The sequence below is a fragment of the Diospyros lotus genome, chromosome 10, assembly GCF_014633365.1.
Source record: "Diospyros lotus cultivar Yz01 chromosome 10, ASM1463336v1, whole genome shotgun sequence".
NCBI classification, from domain to species: domain Eukaryota; kingdom Viridiplantae; phylum Streptophyta; class Magnoliopsida; order Ericales; family Ebenaceae; genus Diospyros; species Diospyros lotus.
The window spans coordinates 23,572,737-23,592,759 of NC_068347.1; the positions used below are offsets into that span (position 1 = coordinate 23,572,737).

General features: G+C 35.0%; 3 protein-coding genes across 3 annotated transcripts in view; 2 read left to right on the top strand and 1 right to left on the bottom strand.

Moving 5' to 3' along the window:
- The window catches only part of LOC127811403 (uncharacterized), a 65,576-nt gene extending 56,948 nt beyond the window's left edge, over nucleotides 1–8,628 (bottom strand). The window contains exon 1 of the mRNA XM_052351228.1: nucleotides 8,397–8,628. Coding sequence (XP_052207188.1) covers nucleotides 8,397–8,504 — 108 coding nt within the window. The 5' untranslated portion in view covers nucleotides 8,505–8,628. The remainder of the gene's footprint in view (nucleotides 1–8,396) is intronic.
- A 4,580-nt stretch (nucleotides 8,629–13,208) lies between these two features.
- Nucleotides 13,209–16,801, top strand: LOC127811188 (uncharacterized). The gene is made up of 3 exons (XM_052350894.1): nucleotides 13,209–13,905; nucleotides 16,416–16,518; nucleotides 16,603–16,801. The coding sequence occupies exons 1-3, from the start codon at nucleotides 13,209–13,211 to the stop codon at nucleotides 16,799–16,801; spliced, it is 999 nt and encodes a 332-aa protein (XP_052206854.1).
- A 153-nt stretch (nucleotides 16,802–16,954) lies between these two features.
- Nucleotides 16,955–18,671, top strand: LOC127811189 (uncharacterized). The gene is made up of 3 exons (XM_052350895.1): nucleotides 16,955–18,027; nucleotides 18,124–18,366; nucleotides 18,455–18,671. The coding sequence occupies exons 1-3, from the start codon at nucleotides 16,955–16,957 to the stop codon at nucleotides 18,669–18,671; spliced, it is 1,533 nt and encodes a 510-aa protein (XP_052206855.1).
- The last annotated feature ends 1,352 nt before the right edge of the window (nucleotides 18,672–20,023 follow it).

Consider the following 20,023-nt stretch of genomic DNA (forward strand, 5'->3'; position numbering starts at 1 on the left):
TGCCTATTTTTAGGCTATCCCTCCGGGGTTAAGGGTTATAAGCTTTGGAATCTAGAATTAGATGGTCCTAGGACTATAGTCACGAGGGATGTGACATTTGATGAGTCTTCTACCATTAAGTTTAGCAACCTTAAATCTCAGCATTGTCAAGAAAAGGATAAAGAAGCTGTCCAAGTTGAAATCCCAGGTGTTAGCCCAGAAGATACCCCAGAACCATCCGAAACTGCATATGAGTTTAAGGAAAATAACCTTGAAAATGATCAGGCTATGGATCAAGCCCTAGAACCTTCCCATCATGATGAAGTTGAGGAAGACAGTGATGCAGATTCCAGCTTAGGTGATAAATCAAATTTGGACGGATATAGTGTTGTTAGGGATAGGCAACCTAGGGTCCGAAAACCTCCCAAGAGATTCGGTTATTCTGATCTGGTAGCTTATGCTTTTACCAGTGCAACCGAAATAGGAGGGGAAGAACCTCTCACATATGAAGAGGCAATGTCTTCTAAGGATGCTGGAAAATGGCAAGAAACCATGAAGTCTGAAATAGATTCTTTGAATAAGAATCAGACTTGGGAATTGGTTGAAAAACCAAAGGGGCAGCGCATTGTAGGCTGCAAGTGGCTATATAAAATCAAGGAAGGGGTAAGAATTAACCCTAAGCCTAGGTATAAGGCTAGGCTGGTTGCTAGGGGGTTTACCCAAGTTCAAGGCATTGATTTTAATGAAGTTTTCTCTCCTATTGTGAGGCATACATCTATAAGGGTTCTTTTAGCCATAACAGCCCACTTAAATCTGATTTTAGAGCAGATGGATATTACCACTGCTTTCCTCCATGGGGACTTAGAAGAGAAGATTCTAATGGATCAACCTAAGGGTTTTGAAGCTAAAGGAGAGGTGGAGAAGGTATGTTTGCTTAAGAAGTCCTTATATGGACTTAAGCAATCCCCAAGGCAATGGTACCGTAAATTTGACACGGTTATGATTAGCCAAGGGTATTTGAGAAGTTCCTATGATAGTTGTGTGTATTATAAGCATGTTTTCCCTAACATTTCAGTGTATTTACTCCTATATGTGGATGACATGCTCATTGCAAGTCAATCCCACCAAGAAATCCAACTTCTAAAACAAAGATTAAAAGCTGAATTTGAAATGAAAGAGTTAGGTGAAGCTAGGAAAATTCTAGGAATAGAAATTTCTAGAGACACTCAACATAGGAAGATATACCTATCTCAAAAGTCCTATTTAGCCAAGGTTTTATCCAAGTTTAAAATGTCAAATGCAAAGGCAATTGGTGTGCCTTTTGCACCTCATTTTAAATTATCTTTAGACCAGTCCCCTAAAAGTGAGGAAGATAGGAAGGAAATGAGTCATATCCCATACTCTAGTGCGGTAGGAAGCCTAATGTATAGCATGGTATGTTCTCGGCCAGATTTAGCTCATCCTATGAGTGTTGTGAGCCGATTTATGGCAAATCCAGGGAAAGTTCACTAGAATGCAGTGAAATTGATGCTTAAATATCTAGCTGGAACCCTAAATCATGTTCTAACATATGGTGGTGCTAAGATAGGAGTTCAACCTAGTATCCTAGGTTATTCAGATGCAGATTATGCAGCTGATATAGATAAGAGGAGGTCCACATCTGGTTGGATGTTTAGATTATAGAACTCTACAATTAGTTGGAAATCAAGTCTCCAACATGTTGTAGCTTTGTCTACAACCGAGGCATAATATATAGCCCTTTCGGAAGCTTTTAAAGAGGCTATATGGCTTAAAGGTTTAGTTAGTGAACTCCTAGGTTTAGATGTTAAAGCAACCTTGTTATGTGATAGTCAAAGTGCCATACATTTATCTAAAAATCAGGCTCACCATGAAAGGACAAAGCACATAGATGTTAGATTTCATTTTATAAGAGAAATGATTGAAAATAAATCTGTTTTCTTATCCAAAGTGGCAGGTGAAAATAATGCAGCAGATATGTTTACAAAATCAGTTCCAGCAGCCAAGCTTCACCATTGTTTGAAGATTATTCAGCTAGGGCTAGCAGGAATCTGAAGATTGCTGGATTCGGAAGAAGCCTAATCAAGTCAAATGGGTGGAGAATTTGTTAAAGCATTTGTTCTAGATTAGGGCTTGTAATAGTAGGGATATTTTCATGTAATGTTTTTGCTGTATTTCTAGAAGGATTTTATTATTTTTCTAGGGCTGACCGAGGTTGTTGTAACTGCTCTTTCGGCAGTCGGTCAGGTTGAAGTCTCCCGCCTTATTTGCTTTTAAATAGAGGCCGAGGGGAAGACTTTATGTATGCTTTCTTTGTGAGTTAGCGAGCTGTCTTGGGATAAGATTAAGCAGTGAGAAAGAGTGTATATCTTTCTTGTATCAACTCTATATAGCTTTCAGGTTTTTTGGGCTAGGTGAGAGTTGAGTTTGAGTGCTTTGTAATCTTGTATTAACATTCAAGATAGTGGAGAAAGTAGGGGCGAAAGCCAAGCTGGATGTAGGTCTTCTTTAAGACCGAACCAGGGTAAATTCTTGTGTGTTGTGTGGTTCTTGATTTGTTTTCTGATTGCTGGTCATTTGCGAATTAAGGAGAGATTTCATTTGAGTGTTTGAGTGATCATATAAGGGTGAGATCTAGGTTAACATAAACCTAGAAAACGTTCAATACCTGCTTTTGATGCACGAGCAACGGTTAGCTACGAAAAATGTAGCTAATCTGTCTTTTGTTCATAATTTTGATAATGCAACCATGAATGTCAACTTTGCCTCACAAGTAAATAGAGGTAATAATGGTAACACTGGTCAATGAGGTTTTCTTGGTAGGAATGGTGTCAATTCCCGAGGAAACGATTCTAGAGGAAGTAGAGGCAGAGGTCGATCTTATGGCAGAAGAGTTTATTGTCAACTGTGTGGGAAACTTCAACATCTTGTTGACAAATGCTACCATAGGTTTGACAAAAAATTTCAAAGAAATTCCTTTGGTAGAGGTGGAAGTGATTCTCAATCTCAGGCTTTGATGGCTTCTCATGAGGCTAATGGAGCTTTCTTAACAAAATTAGGGTTTGCACCAGAGACTCATTATGGTTTCTCCACCCAACCTTTGGACAATCAATCACAACTTTCTTCTTCATCCTATCAGCCTTCAACCTATCAACCTAGTGATAACTCCTGGTGTGTAGACTCTGGTGCTACAAACCATATCACCTCCAGTCTGAATAATCTCTCTCTTCATACTCCCTATGGTGGCAGTGATAAAGTGGCAATAGGCAATGGTAAGATGCTTCCTATTGCTAATGTTGGTCTTAGCAAAATGTTTACACAAACTGATCCAACCTTTGTAATCTCTTTACCTTGAGTTCTTCATGTTCCTAACATGACAAAGAATTTAATTAGTGTATCTCAACTCACTTATGATCATAATGTCATTGTTGAGTTTCACTCTAATTTTTGCTTGATTAAGGATAAGGATTTGGGCAAGGTGCTACTACGGGGAACTCTTAAAAATGGCCCCTCTATCAGCTGGCTCCAGCATTTGTGCATGCTGCATCATCAGTTGTTTCTGTTTCTTCTACTATTGTTTCCTCACCAAAATTTCCTAAATCATTTATAACTAGCCTGAACAATTGTAATAGACAAATTTTGTCTTCTTCCAATAAACCTAGCATGCAGTTAGCTTGTATTGATAGGGTCTGTCAACAATGGCATGCTAGGTTGGGACATCCTTCATTTCGAGTGTTACAACATGTTCTAAATAAAATCAACATTCCTTGTTCCTCTGCTGATCTTTCTTTTTGTGATTCTTGCAAATTGGAAAAGATGTATCAGTTTCCTTTTGCAAATTGTCAAATCACAGCTAAACATCCCTTGGAATTAGTATATTTAGATTTGTGGGGGCCTTCTCTTGTTCTTTCTGTTGGGGGTTATAGATATTACATTGTGTTTGTGGATGCTTTTATTAGATATGCATGGTTGTATCCAATGAAACTTAAATCCGAAGCCCAATCCATCTTTCAGACTTTTCATAAGTTTGCTGAATTGCAATATCAGTTCAAACTTAAGGCCCTTCAAACTGACAATGGTGGAGAATTTAAAGCCTTTTTACCCTATTTAGGCACCTGTGGCATTCAACCTCATTTTACCTGTCCCTATACACACCAGCAAAATGGTGTTGCTGAAAGAAAACATCGACATATAGCTGAAATGGGTCTAACCCTTTTAGCCCATGCTAATATGCCCTTAAAATTCTAGGTAGAGGCTTTTCAAACAGCTATCTACACTATAAATTTGTTACCAGCCTCACCACTTAAATTTCTTTCTCCCTTTAAGAAACTTTATAACAAATAGCCATGTTATATATAGTTGCAGCCATTTGGTTGTGCTTGTTTTCCCTACCTCAAACCCTACAACAAGCACAAGTTCAATTTTCATTCAACAAAATGTGTGTTTCTTGGTTACAACCATATACAGGCTGGATACAAATGTATGCATCCTTCGGGTAGAGTCTATGTGTCAAGACATGTTTGTTTTAATCCTAAGGAGTTTCCTTTTCCACATTTATTTTCTAAATCTCATACTCCTCAGTCAGTGTCTAGCATGGGCTTGCCCACTGCTATTTTGAATTCATTTTCTTCTTTAGCCAAATCTAGTCATTCACCTCAAGCAGCACCAACTGATTCCCTAGTCTCTTCTACCACCAGTTCTAATTCTGTTGTTCCTAAGCAACCTTCATCTTCTTCCTCTATTCTTGTTGCACCAATTCCTATATCACTTCCTGCATCTAACCCTACTTCAGCTAAGGCTGCTCCAGCACTATCTACTCATCCCATGCTTACTAGAGCTAAAGCACGACAGTTTTCCCTTACTTCTCCTCATGCCTTAGTGAGTTCTCTAGAGCTCAATTCTGTTCAAGAAGCTCTCTTAGACTCCAATTAGATTAAAGCCATGAAGGAGGAACATTCAGCTTTAAAAAGGAACAATACTTGGGATCTTGTTCCGTTTTCTTCATATATGAATCTTATTGATTGTAAGTGGTAGTTCCGAGTTAAGTATAAATCTTATGGTTCTATCCTAAAATACAAGGCTCGTCTAGTTGCAAAGGGATTTCTCCAAACACCAATAATAGATTTTGCTAAACTTTCAGTCCAGTAATCAAACCTCCTACGATTCGGGTGTTATTTTCTTTAGCTGTCACTTTTGCCTGGGATATCCAGCAAGTTGATGTGAATAATGCCTTCTTCAATGGAGATCTCAATGAGGCAGTTTTTATGATGCAGCCAGAGGGATTCGTTGATCAGTCTTTTCCTTCTCATGTATGTCGTTTAAAGAAATCTCTCTATGGCCTCAAGCAGGTTCCGAGAACATGGTATACTAAGTTGAGATCAGCTTTAAGGATTGGGATTTTGTGAGGGCAATTTTTTATGCTTCTTTATTCATCAAAAGAACTCCCAAGTTTGTGTTGTTTGTGTTGGTGTATGTTAATGATATTTTGATCACTAGATCAGATTTTGTTGCTTTACATGATTGTATTTGTGAGTTAGATACTCAATTTTTTCTAAAAACACTTGGTGCAGTGAACTATTTTCTAGGGTTCAGGCTTATCGGGATTTGACAGGCCTTAATTTGACTCAATCTAAATGCACCCTAGATTTACTGAAAAAGGCTGCAATGTCTGACTGCAAGCTGTGTGCTACTCCTATGAGTGCAACCACTTCTTTAACTGATGAAGGAAATTTGTTCTCTAATCCTTCTCTTTATCAAACCATTGTGAGTTCTCTTCAATATCTAACATACACCAGACCTAATGTAGCATTTGTTGTGAACAAATTAAGTCAAATTTTGGACTCTCCTAAGGATCAACATTGACTGGCTTGTAAGAGATTATTGTAGTATCTTAAAGAAACCATTGGCCTAGCTTTGGTTTTTACTCCATCCTCATCTGACTTGCCACTATATGTGTATACCGATGATGACCATGTAGGCTACAAGATCACAAGACGTTCCACTAGTGGTTTATGTGTTTTTCTTGGAAATAATCTACTTGTTTGGAGCTCTAAGAAACAAACAGTTGTTGCACGATCTATTGGTGAGGCTGAGTATCGCGTTTTAGCTCAAGGAGTGGCAGAAATTTTATGGTTGAAATCGCTCTTTTATGAGCTTGGGTTTTCATGTCTACATACTACTATTCTTTGATGTGACAACTTGGCAACAAAATGTATAGCTGAAAATCCTGTTTTCCACTCAAGAACCAAGCACATAGAAATTGATGTGCACTTTGTAAGAGAGAAGGTTGAAGGTGGTGCAGTTGAGATTAGATATATTCCTTCCTTACATCAAGTTGTTGATATATTCACAAAATGATTGCCTAAAGATAGGTTCTGATTTTTATATGATAAACTTGGTCTTAAAGTTCCCCCCACTCATCAACAATCAGCAGCTACAGATACTATCTCGGGGAAGTCCAAATTGAAGGGGCATGTGGAAGAGATTGTGCTGACATAGTATAGTTGTTATTGCTATACAATACTCTTGTGTAATCTCTTATGTTGTTATTGGTTGATTGTACTACTAGTTTGTATTTGTAGTTGTAGAGGATTAAGTTTATTTTTAAATGTTGATGTATAGATGTGTAAGAGGCAGTTATGGCTAGTATATAATCTAACTTCACTTCTATTTGTTATTGAGGTTGAATTCATTCAATAATATTTCTCAAAAATTCTCTCTCTGTTTTTCGACTTTTCTCCTTCCGTTTCATGACCAACATTTGAGAAATTAAAGCAACAATAGGAAAACTTGAATATCACAACTGCACTTACAGAGGTTGAAAAACTATAAAAAAAATATTTATAATCCAATAACAATACCAAAGTTCTCTGACCTAGTGATAAGAGACAAATAAAATTTCACATTAAACTAATAAGGAAAGGTCATCAATGTGAGTTTTATATATGTGTGTGTGTGTGTGTGTGTAAATATATATATGTGTGTGTTTATCTATGTATGTCCATACACCTTCGTGATTTTTCAAAAGTGTGGGCTTGTTTGCTTATGTTTTTTTATCAATGTTCAGAAAGCCATATGTGCGTATCAAACTGGAAAAGTAAGATGGTAAGGGGTCAATAGTCGGACTAGGGTCAAACTATAAAGTATTTTTATCAAATAAAGAAGTATATAATAATTGAAAATATGATAAATATCATCACATAATTTTACAATTAACTCCAAATTTTAGGTGAACCAGACCAAACACAAACTTTAAAAACAGATTAAAAAAATAATGCATACAAAATATTTCTCCAACCTCGGGATTTTCACTCCAATTCGACCATTCCTCTCTCCTATATCTCTTTTTCCATTGTCATCATTATTTACTGCCCCAATGTTGATTCATAAATGCACTAACACATTTATCTTCACTTGGAGATATTTCTTTCTTGCTTTTAGTTTGCAAACATCTCTATCTCTCTCTCAGTTTGCAAACCCCCTCCCTCCCAAGATATCTCTTTCTAGCTTTTAGGTTGCAAACATCTCTATCTCTCTCTTAGTTTGCAAACCTTCCTCCCTCTCTCCCTCCCATAAAATGCCTTGGCCTTGTCCTCACCTCCACCCCGCTGGCAAGCTCGCCATAGAGGAGTGTGACATTCTCTCTGTTGCCACAGGAACATCATCAGCTCCTTTTCGCTGCTTGGTGAGTCGTCTCTCCATTCCATCAAGTTGAAGGTATGCCGGGTGGGGGGGGATTCAGCAGTTGAACTGGGCTGGCTTTGTCAGGTCTCAGTTCAACTGGCCCGTTCAACAAAAAGCCAGCTGGTTTCTTGGTCAAACCAGACCAGTACTGCAACCAGTTCTTGGATTTTCTAGTTGAACCGGCTGGTAAAGTCCAGTTTTGAAAACGTTGATTTTTATGTTTTCATTTTCTTTGTTGTCGATGTCTTGGCAACCGAAGACAGTGAAACCCTCTAAGAGGGCACGGTTTTCAAATGATTTTGGGTGTTATACTGGAACAATTATAACATTCTATTTTACAACGGTTTTTTTGTTTTTGCTGGAAGAAATTGGGGGCTATTTTTTTACGACGGGGGTATTTTGATATGATTCTTTTGAAAACAGTTTCGGACCACAACTCCCCAGTTCACGATGCTCATAAACCACAATATAGATTTTGAAACCATAAACAAACCCTAACCATGGAAGTTCGCTGAGATCAATAGTAATGTGATGTAATCTCAGCTGAAATACTACAAACCAAATCCGATTCAGCAATTTGAATGCAGTATGCGGTGAATATAGAACCAAATAACAGTAACACTCGATAAAAGAAAGGAACAGCTAAGGATTTGAAAAAGAAGATGGCCAATTTAGGATATTCAAAGGTAAATGGCCAAAATAAGTTAAAATTTGACCTGGCGAAGCGACGGAGATGGGGCGGAGAGAGGATGAGAGTCGGCTTGCACGCGAGGCAAAGAGTAGGCTTCGTCTTCGGCGGCGTAGTTTCGGGGTCTGAACTCCATCGTACCAGTTTGAGCGCCTCCGGTTGCGGTTTTGGTTTGACTGTTGTTGACCCTGTTCGGAACTTCGGATGACAGGGAAAACCAGAGAAGAAGGAAGAAGGAACAGCGAGGATATAGCGTGGCATCTACTTGATTGGGCCGGATGGTGGCTATCCGGGTCGAGTTAGTTTGATCCCTGCCCCGCCCGGCCGAGCTATATCAGTTTTTTAATGAATACATTAGTCATGTCACGCCTTATTAAGGTGTTCATATATTATTATCTATTTTATTTAGCATCTTCTTTAATAAAAATGTGACACATAATTTATAATATCGTTATTAGTTATGACTCTTATTATTATTCTTTCTTAATTCTCATTTACGAGTATGAGTAACAAAATAATTCTATAGTTGAAGCTCATTGATTGAAAAATGAGGTAGAGATGAAATTTTTAGGCTCTCTCTAAATCTACTCTATATTTTAGTTTCTATTATATTATTATAAATAATTAATTTTATATTTTTTTATCTCATAAATTATAATTGCTCTACCTACACTCCCTATTATATTCTCTATATGATTCTCTAATTCATTTATTTATTAATAAACTTTAATTCTATTTTTTTATTTTACCTATCATTTTTGTTAATATAAAATTTTAATATTTAATTATAATTTAATAGTAAAATAAATATTACTGTATTACATTTTAATGTTATTTACTATATTTTAAAATTAATTTACTAATTTTTTTAAAAAAAAATTATTAAACAAAATCTTTTGAAATAATTCCATAATAATAAATTTAAAATTTCCAATCATATTCCAACGACCATATTCCAACAGTTTATAAATAAATAATACATTTAGTCAAAAATATTACAACTCATAAATCTAAAAGACAAACTTCTATATTGTCATCACCAACATTTAATAATCTCACATTAGTTACAATGTCCAACAATATCAGCATATTCATCTGAATGATCTATAAAGAACTTGAAGATGATGAAGATGGGGAGACTATTGCTAAGCTATAGTTAAACACTATTTATAGTCTACGAATCACAACTTTATATCAAGCCACATTAGATCTGTGATGAACCATCGTGTTATCAATTGTAATAGAGTTGAAGGTTATAAGAGGCTTTATCGTGATTATTTTGCTATACCCTTACATATCCACCACAATTATTTTGTAAAAAGTTTCACATACGTCGATCATTACTTATATGAATTAAAGCAGTAATTGAATCATATAATCAATACTTTGTTAAAATATTTGATGCCATTGGAGTTCTTGAATTTTCATCGCTCCAAAAAAAATTACAACTGCATTAAGGATGCTTGCAGATGTTATCGATAAATATGTAAGAATTGGCGAAAGTACAACAATACAAAATTTGAAGAAACTCGTGAAAGTAGTAATTGAAGTATTTGGTGAGCAATATTTAAGATAGCCAAATAATATTGAGATTGCAAGATTGATGATGGTGGTTGAGTAGCATATGTTTCTAGGAATGTTGGATGACATTGATTGTATGCATTAGAAGTGAATAAATTGAAAATTTTAATAAGTTAAAGATAATGTCAATAAAGATGACTATCAACATGATATTAGTAATAAAAGGATAATAAGTGAATTTATTTTATCTCATTTTATTGTTCCACTTTGATTTTTGTCATCCATTTGGCCATGGTATCATTGAATTTGCTTACTGCAAGTTAGATTGAAGACTAATGATGCATCAACAAATTGGGAGTTCAATCAGATTCAAGCTATTTATATTTATGTAAATAGACACGAACCATTTTCTATTACCTTTGTTTCGTTTGATCGTCACTATCTAGCATTTGTACTAATATTTAACTATGTTAAAACGAGCATCAAATCCTCTTGTATTGAGATTTTTTTTGTTCATATCTTTTTTTGGGTACTAATTTGGGATGAATCATATTAGGATAAACTGGTAACCACGTTCGCATACTTGCATCGAATATTTTAGTCATTGTTTGAGTAAATTTGTGTAATAATATTCATTATTATCTCTTTTCATAGCAAACAAAAGACAATTGGTCAACTTGCGTCAAAAATCACACAAAAAAAAAAACAAAAAGAAACAACTATTGAGAGATATTAAATCAACACTCTTATTAATTATAAGAAAAAAATCACACAAAAAATAAAAAAATTCAAGAACAAATTTAGTTAAATCAATGCTCAAACCCAATTCAAATTAAATGCAAAAACAATACACCAATAGCTCAAAATGAACTATAAATCAATACCGAAATCTAATTCAAATTAAACACAAAAATAAGACACTAATAAGCCAAATATTCTAAAAAACACAAATCATAAAAAAACATAAAGTGCAATAAAGAGTAGACAAAACACAAATTAGAAAAAAAAAATCCCAAACAATAAACAACACAATGAGCAACAAAGATAGATTAAACAAACACAAAACAAATTTAACAAAGATAGATCAAACAAAACACAAAATTAATAATAAAATACACAAATCAATTTGTTACCAATTTCTTAATCCAATAACTACTATTTCAAAGGCTAATTATTTGTGTTTTTTTTTTTTTATTATCTCACCCCATCAAATAATATGAGGATTTTTGTATGCATTTATTATTTCTCAAATGAAATCCTTTGTTACTTCAAATCACAACTAAATTTATTGTCAATCCTGCTCAGAAAAAAAAAAATCATCAAGTTTAATTTTTAGATTTTTCTTCAAATACACAAATCAATATTTAAATATACAAAACAATCAAATACATATACACAAAATCAATAATTAAATGCAAAAATATACAATATCACTTAATAAATACATAGATCAATAAAAAAAATTCCAAAATCAAATACACAAACCTCATCACTGGCGAAACTGTCGTTGCAACCGTTCACCTTTCGTCGCCGCGAATGCTCACCTTCCGCCTCTAAGTGATTGTCTTCTCTGACCACGAGCCTCTTTTAATCATCGTCTCCGACCACCAGGATCATCTGTCTCCAAATTGATTGTAACCGCGAGCCTCTTTCGACGACAAATCTGCTGACACCAGCAATGGCGACAACTGCAACGATGATCATTGTGAAGGCACCAGCTATTTCAATGGTCATTGTGGGGAGAAAATGCGAGAGTTGCTTAGACGAGCTGGATCACCAAACTATCGTGGCAATTTGAGTTCACTATCAATTTGGTGATGGTGAGCAACATTGGATATGTGAAATCAGCTTGCCTCCTTAAAAATCTGGCTTGGCAAAGATTTTGGCTAATCGTTGAAGACAACCTTAGTCTTGCCCCATCTCGTCTTTGTATGTTGCATTTAAATTATATTTATATAATTATATTTTATCTAATATATATATAATATTATATATTATTTAATCTTGTTAACTCATTGAGTTAATCTCATGTCAAGAATAAAATTCAAAACAAAACACATTAATTAAATTATTAAAATATATAGAATTAAGTGATTTTAGACTTGTACTTTAAAGAATAATAAGTTTTTCAATGTCAACATTTAATCCTCGTGTCACTTTATCTCCAATTGTTAATATTCATTATAATAATTGTTTTTACGATAGGTTGGAAAAAATTACACTTGAGATTTAAAATAATTAAAAAATATTTATATTTTAGAAAATAGAATGAGCATCCCATAAATTTAATACTATGTTCTTATGTGCTGTTTAGCCAATTACAATAATTCATATTTAGGTTGGTAAACAATTGTCTTAGGATGCTTATTTGGGCTTTGAAGTGTATTCCTAATTTTGGGAAATTAACAATTATCTATTCGTGATCTCATGTTAGTGATAAATTGAATCAATTTGATTACTCAATATGGATATAATGTATTATTTAAAATTGAATTTTTTATTGCATTTAATTTATTTGTTCAATCTCTACAGATGGCATGGATTATTATACGAAAAAAACAAATGCCTCTACCCTGACAAGTGATGGTTTATTTTCAAAAAGTTTGGATTCATCTTCGAAATTGCCTCTAAGTGATATTACAAATGGTATTAGTTTAGTTACTTTTCTTTTTTCTTTTTTATTTTTTGCACATATATTCATTTATTTATAGTTTTAATTAGAGGTTATTTAATAAAAATTAGTTATATTGTCGAAGCAGTGGGGCTGAGTCGATTAACTACCAATGTGACTTCCAAAAGGATCGGAGTGAAAAATAGTTTTGTCGACGAATGTTTAAACACTCCAACTAGCTTGACAACCACTATTGTACCATTGTCTAATCACTCAACCCTAAGTGGTTCAACATCAACAATTCAAAATCATCTCAGTACTGTAACTAATAGCAGCCGTAACAATAGGGATTACTCACTCCAGATTTGCAATTCCACTAAATTCGAATGAAGATTCAACCTCAACATTAAACAGGGAAGTCCTCTTGCAGAGTTAATAATCAGAAGTAGTCTTATCATTTGGGACGAGTCTCCTATGATGAATAAATATTGTTTTGAGGGTTTGGATAAGAGCATGCGAGATATTCTAAGATTCAGTAACCCAATGAGTTATGAATTACCATTTGGAGGAAAGGTAGTAGTTCTCGGAAGGGACTTTCGACAAATATAACCTGTGATTCCAAGAGGTACTAGACAAGATATCGTGCTTGCAACCATCAATTCATTGTACCTATGGAGAAATTGTAAGGTATTGAGATGGACAAAGAACATGAGGCTCCAAAATGTTGAATCTAATGAAGACTTAATCAACTTAAAGTCTTTTTTTGAATGGATAGCAAGCATAGGGGATGGAACAATTGGCGGTCCGAATGATGATAATGCGGTTATTGATATACCGGATGACCTGTTGTTGAATGCATTAGATGATCCTGTCGCCTCAATCGTGAACAACACGTATCCAAACTTTACTTCTAATGTCAATGAAACTGAATATCTTCAAGGCAGAGCTATACTAGCACCGACTCTTGATGTTGTGGAGACTGTCAATGAGTACATGATTTCACTTAACGCAACTGAGGCAAATACATACTTAAGTTCAGACACAACTTGCAGATCAGATTGTAATGTTGATCTTTTACAAGATCTTCACACGCTTGAATTTTTAAATGCAATTAGGTGTTCTGGCGTGACGAACCATGAATTGAAGCTAAAGGTTGGCACTCCGGTTATGCTATTGAGAAACATAGATCATTCCGTGGGGTTATGCAATGGCACTAGGTTGGTTATCACAAGAATTGGAAACCATGTTCTTGAGCCAAAAATTATGACAGGCAGCAATGCTGGACATAAGGTTCTTATTCCAAGGATGACATTTACCCCATCTGACCCTAGGCTGCCCTTCAGACTACGAAGGAGGCAATTCCCTCTTATTGTGTCATACGCAATGACAATCAACAAAAGTCAAGGTCAATCACTGTCGTATATTGGATTGTACTTGAAGAAACCAGTTTTCAGTCACGGACAATTATACGTAGTTGTTTCTAGAGTTACAAATCGCAAAGGATTGAAAATTTTGATTTGTGACAAAAATGGGAGCTAGACAAATTCAACGACAAATGTAGTTTTTAAAGAGGTTTTTCAAAATTTATAGTAGTTCTCTCGAGATGTATTAACTTTTTAAACAGATGTATCACATTACTATATTCACTTCTTAAGTTTTTATTATTGTCGTATTTATTTATACATACAAAAATTATGATTGTCTATTTTAAATAAATTTAATACATATGAACTTCCGTGCATCGCACGGGTGATTAACTAGTTTAATACTATATTATCAGTTAACCTCATTCACTTTAAAAAAATAATCAAAACATCTTTATATTTAAAGACTTTTATCTCATTTTTTATTTTTTTTCTATATTATAAAGTCTCTCAATTAATTTCATTTTTGTCATTTAGTTGAAAAAAATAGTAACAACAACGATAACAATAATCGAGCGATAGGAATCCCATATCTAGAAATTTTAAATGGCATAAATGCTTGCAACACAAATCTAGATTTATAATAATCCAAATCTAAATGGCATAATAATCCAATGTTCAGGTAAGTCTTTATTTTTCTATGATAAACACAAATCTAGTTTGAGTTCGCCATACTTTCAAATATAAACAATCGTTCTAGATCTATAATAATCAAAATTTTTAAATAGTTGGACAGAGGTGATAGTTCACTAAAAACACAATGATAGTTAAATAAATACTACGATGATAGGTGATTGAGTTCATTGTTTAGACTCATCATCTATTTTTCTATCTTATGTGATAAATCTGATGAACCCAAACCGTATAAGTTAATCCGTGATGAATCCAATCCATTGTAGATTCGTTATTATATATATCTATCTTTATCTTTCTTTTATGTGATAAATCTAGGTTTCTCCGCAATAAATCTAAACCAACTTCTATTCATTATCATCTCTCTCTTGTAATGAATATGGGTTCATTTCCAATGAAGATAGACAGTATTGGTTCATCATGATTAACTCATATCTGATATAAATTAATCCCCAATCTCTTTATTCAAAGGGCTGAATTCACATTTGACCAAAGTCAAATGTATAAAATCGTTTTTGTACTTTTCATAGAAAAAAAACGTTTTTAACTATTCAAACAAACTAATTACACTCTATATCCACTTTTATGTAAGATACCAAAAATACTCTTAATGAAATTTTAAAATAGAAAACCCTACTGTTCTTAGTCTCATTTACCAAAATACCCTTATCTCTTTCATATAACCTTTCTTCTCTCTTTTCTTCCAAAATTCATGTTACTCTCTATCTTTCCATTGTCAAACTATCCAAACTTAGTCATTCTTCATACATTCAATTTTTTTGCTTGTTGGGTCATTCAATCTTCTTTATCAATTACAGCGACCTCACTGAAGTCCCATTCAACAAGTTTCTTTCTCTCCAAACCCAATCTCAAGGTATTTATTCGATTTGTATTTATTTAATTTTTTAAAATAATTTTTGTGTTCACATTGCTTATTAAGGTTGTGTAGAATGATTGTAGTTGTTGGCAGAACATATTTTGATAGATATCATTCCAAATCTGCACTAATTTGGGTGGAAAAAAAAAAATCAAAACTACACATCGTTAACGAGTTTTGTGGGCGATAACAGTTGATCGGGCTTAGTGGGGGAACAAAGCCCGATGGGTCTTAGTGGGGGAACAAAACCCGATCGGGCTTTGTTCCCAAACTAAGCCCGATAGGGCTTTGTTTCCCCACTAAGCCCGATAGGGCTTTGTTTCCCCACTAAGCCCGATAGGGCTTTGTTACCCACACTAAGCCCGATTATGATTTTTGTAGCCCACAAGCACGATTATATATATATTTTTTAAAATAATATGAATATTTTGTTAAATAATTTAATATTATATATGAGTGTAAAATAATATAATTTAATATAATATATTTAATTTTATCATATTATTTAACAAAATTTCACTTCTTAAGCATTTGTGCCTAAATGTGTTATGTTAAAATCCTCCAATATTTTTCATAAAATTTTTAAATATTTTTCTTAAACTACATATGAAAAATTATCATGACTTGGTTGTTGGTTTATAAGTCAAAAATCATATTTAATTGTACAAATCAACTCTTTAGAAAAAGAAAATAAAATACAAATCTCAAAAAGCAAATAAACTTACTTACTTATAGTTATGACTTGGTTTAATGAGGAAATTAACCCGATTTGGGTGTGTGTGAATCCGTTACATCCATGGTAATAGTGAGACTAATTTTTTCCTCCTTTCAATCTTACAGCAATGGATTTAGTGTAGTTGGTTATCGTGTGGAACGGGGAATAGAATGATAATAAGTATATTGGGGGTAATAGGATTTGTGCGGGAATTTACAAAAATACGACTTTTACTCAATTGGTTGAGATTGTGTACACGGTGACAGGAATTGATAAAATAAAGTACGACATCACCATTCATTTTGTAACAGAACACTCAAGCGAACTTCCAGCTACCAAGTTCCCGATCAAGGACGACTACGGTGTCAGGTTTATTATGTGCGATGACAGAAAATATAAAGTGATGTATGTTGATATGATTTGTAAAGATGTTGTAGTTTGTAACCTACGTAGTGGTGGTAATCAAGATTCAGGTGCCGTTCCATTTACATCCGCACATAGTCCACTACAAAATGATGATTTTGGTACATATGGTATGGACAGTTTGTCAGATGATGCTCCAGACACGAATGATGATTGTGATAATGAAACTGATGATAATAGTGACGATAGCGATGGTGATAATAGTGATAGTGGTGGTGGTGAAAGATGAGTGAGTCCGGAGTACTCAGAAGTAAGATTTTTAGGTTCACAATTTGAGGACAACCATTTACAAAGAAACTGGATCGTTCCTGGTGTAGAAAATTATGCAATTGAGGAAACAAGACCCGAAGTGTCAATTCCATACCAGGGTGATCTTTTTCACATGGGTGCACTCTTTAGAAGTAAACAAGAACTAATTTTGGCATTTGGACAATATTGTGTTGATGTGAAGATGGACTATCGAATCAGACGTTCGTGCACAATTCGATTTGAGGCTGGTTGCAAGGATGTGAACTGCAAATTTATGCTTCGTGCAAGATGCAGACCTGGTTGTTCGTTTTGGCATGTGGTGAAATTTATGCCGAGTCACACGTGTACTCCTGATGTCTACGATTCACATTTTCGAAGTGTGAAGGCTATTGTCATCGGAAGTTTGTTCTCTGAAAGTGTGACGAGTAGTGAATATACACCTAGAATGCTAATGGGGGAGTTGTTGGAGCAACATGGTGTGCAGATTATGTACACTAAAGCTTGGAGGTCTTTACAACATGCAAAGATACTTACTTATGGTAATGCGGATGAATCATATCAGCAACTACCCTCATATTTTCACATGTTAAAAGAAACAAATCCTGACAGCATCACGGTAATAGAGACAGATGAAAATAATTGTTTTTTATATTCATTTTTTGCACTCGGAGCTTGGCTTCATGGTTTCCAGTCTTACATAAGACCGGTTGTTGCCGTTGATGCCACACATTTGAAAGGTGAACACAAAGGGGTGATATTCGTTGCCACTTGCAAAGATGGGGAGGGAATGATTTATCCCATCGCTTTTGGATTTGGAGATGGTGAGTCTGACAGATCATGGATATGGTTTTTGACGAAATTGAGAGAGGCTATCGGAGTGCGAGAAGATTTAGTCATTGTTTCTGATCGTCACCAAAGCATTGCGAATGCGATGAGTTGTGTCTTCCCTTCTGTCCCACATGTCTTTTGTTTCTTCCACCTTAAGCAAAACTTGAAGAAACGTTGTAGACAACGAAAAGATGTGATGACTGCATTCTACCTTGCAACATACAGCTACACCACAATAGAGTGTGATACATACTTGGCAGAAATACAATCGATGCATCCTCAGACTCACCTGACATTTATGGAAGCAAGACCGAAAAAGTGGTCACGAGCATATTGTCCAAGAATAAGATATTCCATGATGACCACCAACATTGCCGAGTCTGTCAATAAATGCATGATGAAAGCACGTCGGTTGCCTATAACAAGTGCATATGAATTTTTGAGACATATGCTTCAGAAATGGTTTAATGATAGGCGTGCTGCAGCTGCCAGACTCGAAACCATTGTGACCTCCGCTGCAGTGGCACATGTCAATTTGGCGAATGCCGAAACATTAGACCGAGGATGTCGTGTAGTTCCTGTAATACAAGGGAACAAATATCTCGTGCAACATGCAAAGGAAGGCGATGGGATAGTTGACATTGTTGCGAGTACATGTAGTTGTTGCAAGTGGGACATTGATCAAATGCCATGTCTTCATGCAATTGCTGTTAGCAGGTATCATGGTTTGACTTTTATTTGCGTCTTATGTTCGTAATTTAGTGTGATATGTTAACACTATGTGTTTCTTTGCCTTATGCGACAGTTTCATGAGGGTGCACTACCATATGCTTTGCCATTCATATTACACCGCAGATTGGGTCAGACGTGCATATGCACCTCCCATCAATCCTCTCCCTAACAAGGCTGCTTGGATTCTTCCAACGTACGTCAGACAGATGGTTATACTCCCACCTGTGCAAAGAAGACAACCGGGTAGACCGAGAAATGGTCGGATTCCTTCCATGGGGGAAGCTCGTTGAAGAAAAAAATGTGGAAAATGCGGTGAACTAGGACACAATAGTCTTGGTTGCCCTAATGAATGGACTTCCTCCATTGGAGAGTCGAGCATAGCCACTACTCCAGAATCCAGGGGTGCTGCTAGGGCCTCTGCAAGGGCAAGCCGGAAATGCAGCATTTGCAAAGAGACTGGACACACTCGTCGCCGGTGCCCTGTACAGTTGTCAATTCCAGGTGATGATAATATTATCAATGAAGAAAACAATCAATAGGCATTAACTCATTCAGGTATGATATAATGTTATCACAAATGTTATCACATATGTTATCAATAGTTGTTAGATCGTTTGTGAAAAAAAAAAAAAAACATGTTTTTTACTCGCAAAGTGTTAATGGAATTTTTTCTGACCATGTATCTTTTGTGTTTCAGCAATGCTCAAAAATCACTGGCATGATACAAAAAGGATGACAACATCAATCAAATCTCTTTTTGTTGTGAGTTCAGTAATGAATATTATTTTTTACATTAATATTTGAAATTGGAATTTATTCATATTCGTAATCTTTCAGTTTCCTTCATCTAAACTCATAATTAATGATTGACAGCTTGTGTTGTAGTATATTGTTGAGTAGAGAACTGAGTATATAATGCAGTTTCAATGGCCTAGAAACAAGGGACACTTTGCTAAAATTTTTTGATATATGAATTACTAACAACATTGGACCAAGATGATGCAATGATAATACTAAAAAATTAGAGTGTAATTTCTTAACAATCACTATTATTTGAGACTACTACTGGGAATCTTCAAAAAAAAATTCAATTTAAAAAAAAAAATCGGCCATTGGGTTTTGTGGGCCACAAAACCCGGCCATCGGGCTTTGTGGCCCACCAAGTCCGAAAATGAAATTTTTTAATTTTCTTGATTTTTCTTCAAATTAGTATGTTCCATTAGCACTAAAATGATGTCTTTTAATGTTATTTGGGTAAGCCAGAATGTATATATCACAACAACGTCATTATTTTTCACTTTGTGTGAGGATGTCCATCTACCATCAACACAACCAACACATGATCACAATTGGTACTAATAATTGGACAAATCAAGATAATAATGCTATGATAATAAAGTTGCTCAAAAATTAGAGTGTATCTTCTTAACAATCATTATTATTTGAGGCAAATAGTGGGAAACTACAAAAAAAAAAAAAATTCAATCGAAAAAAAAAATCGGGCTTTGTGGGCCACGAAACCCGGCCATCGGGTTTTGTGGGCCACAAAACCCAGCCATCGGGCTTTGTAGCCCACGAAACCCGGCCATCGGGCTTTGTGGCCCACCAAGCCCGAAAATAAAATTTTTTAATTTTTCTTCAA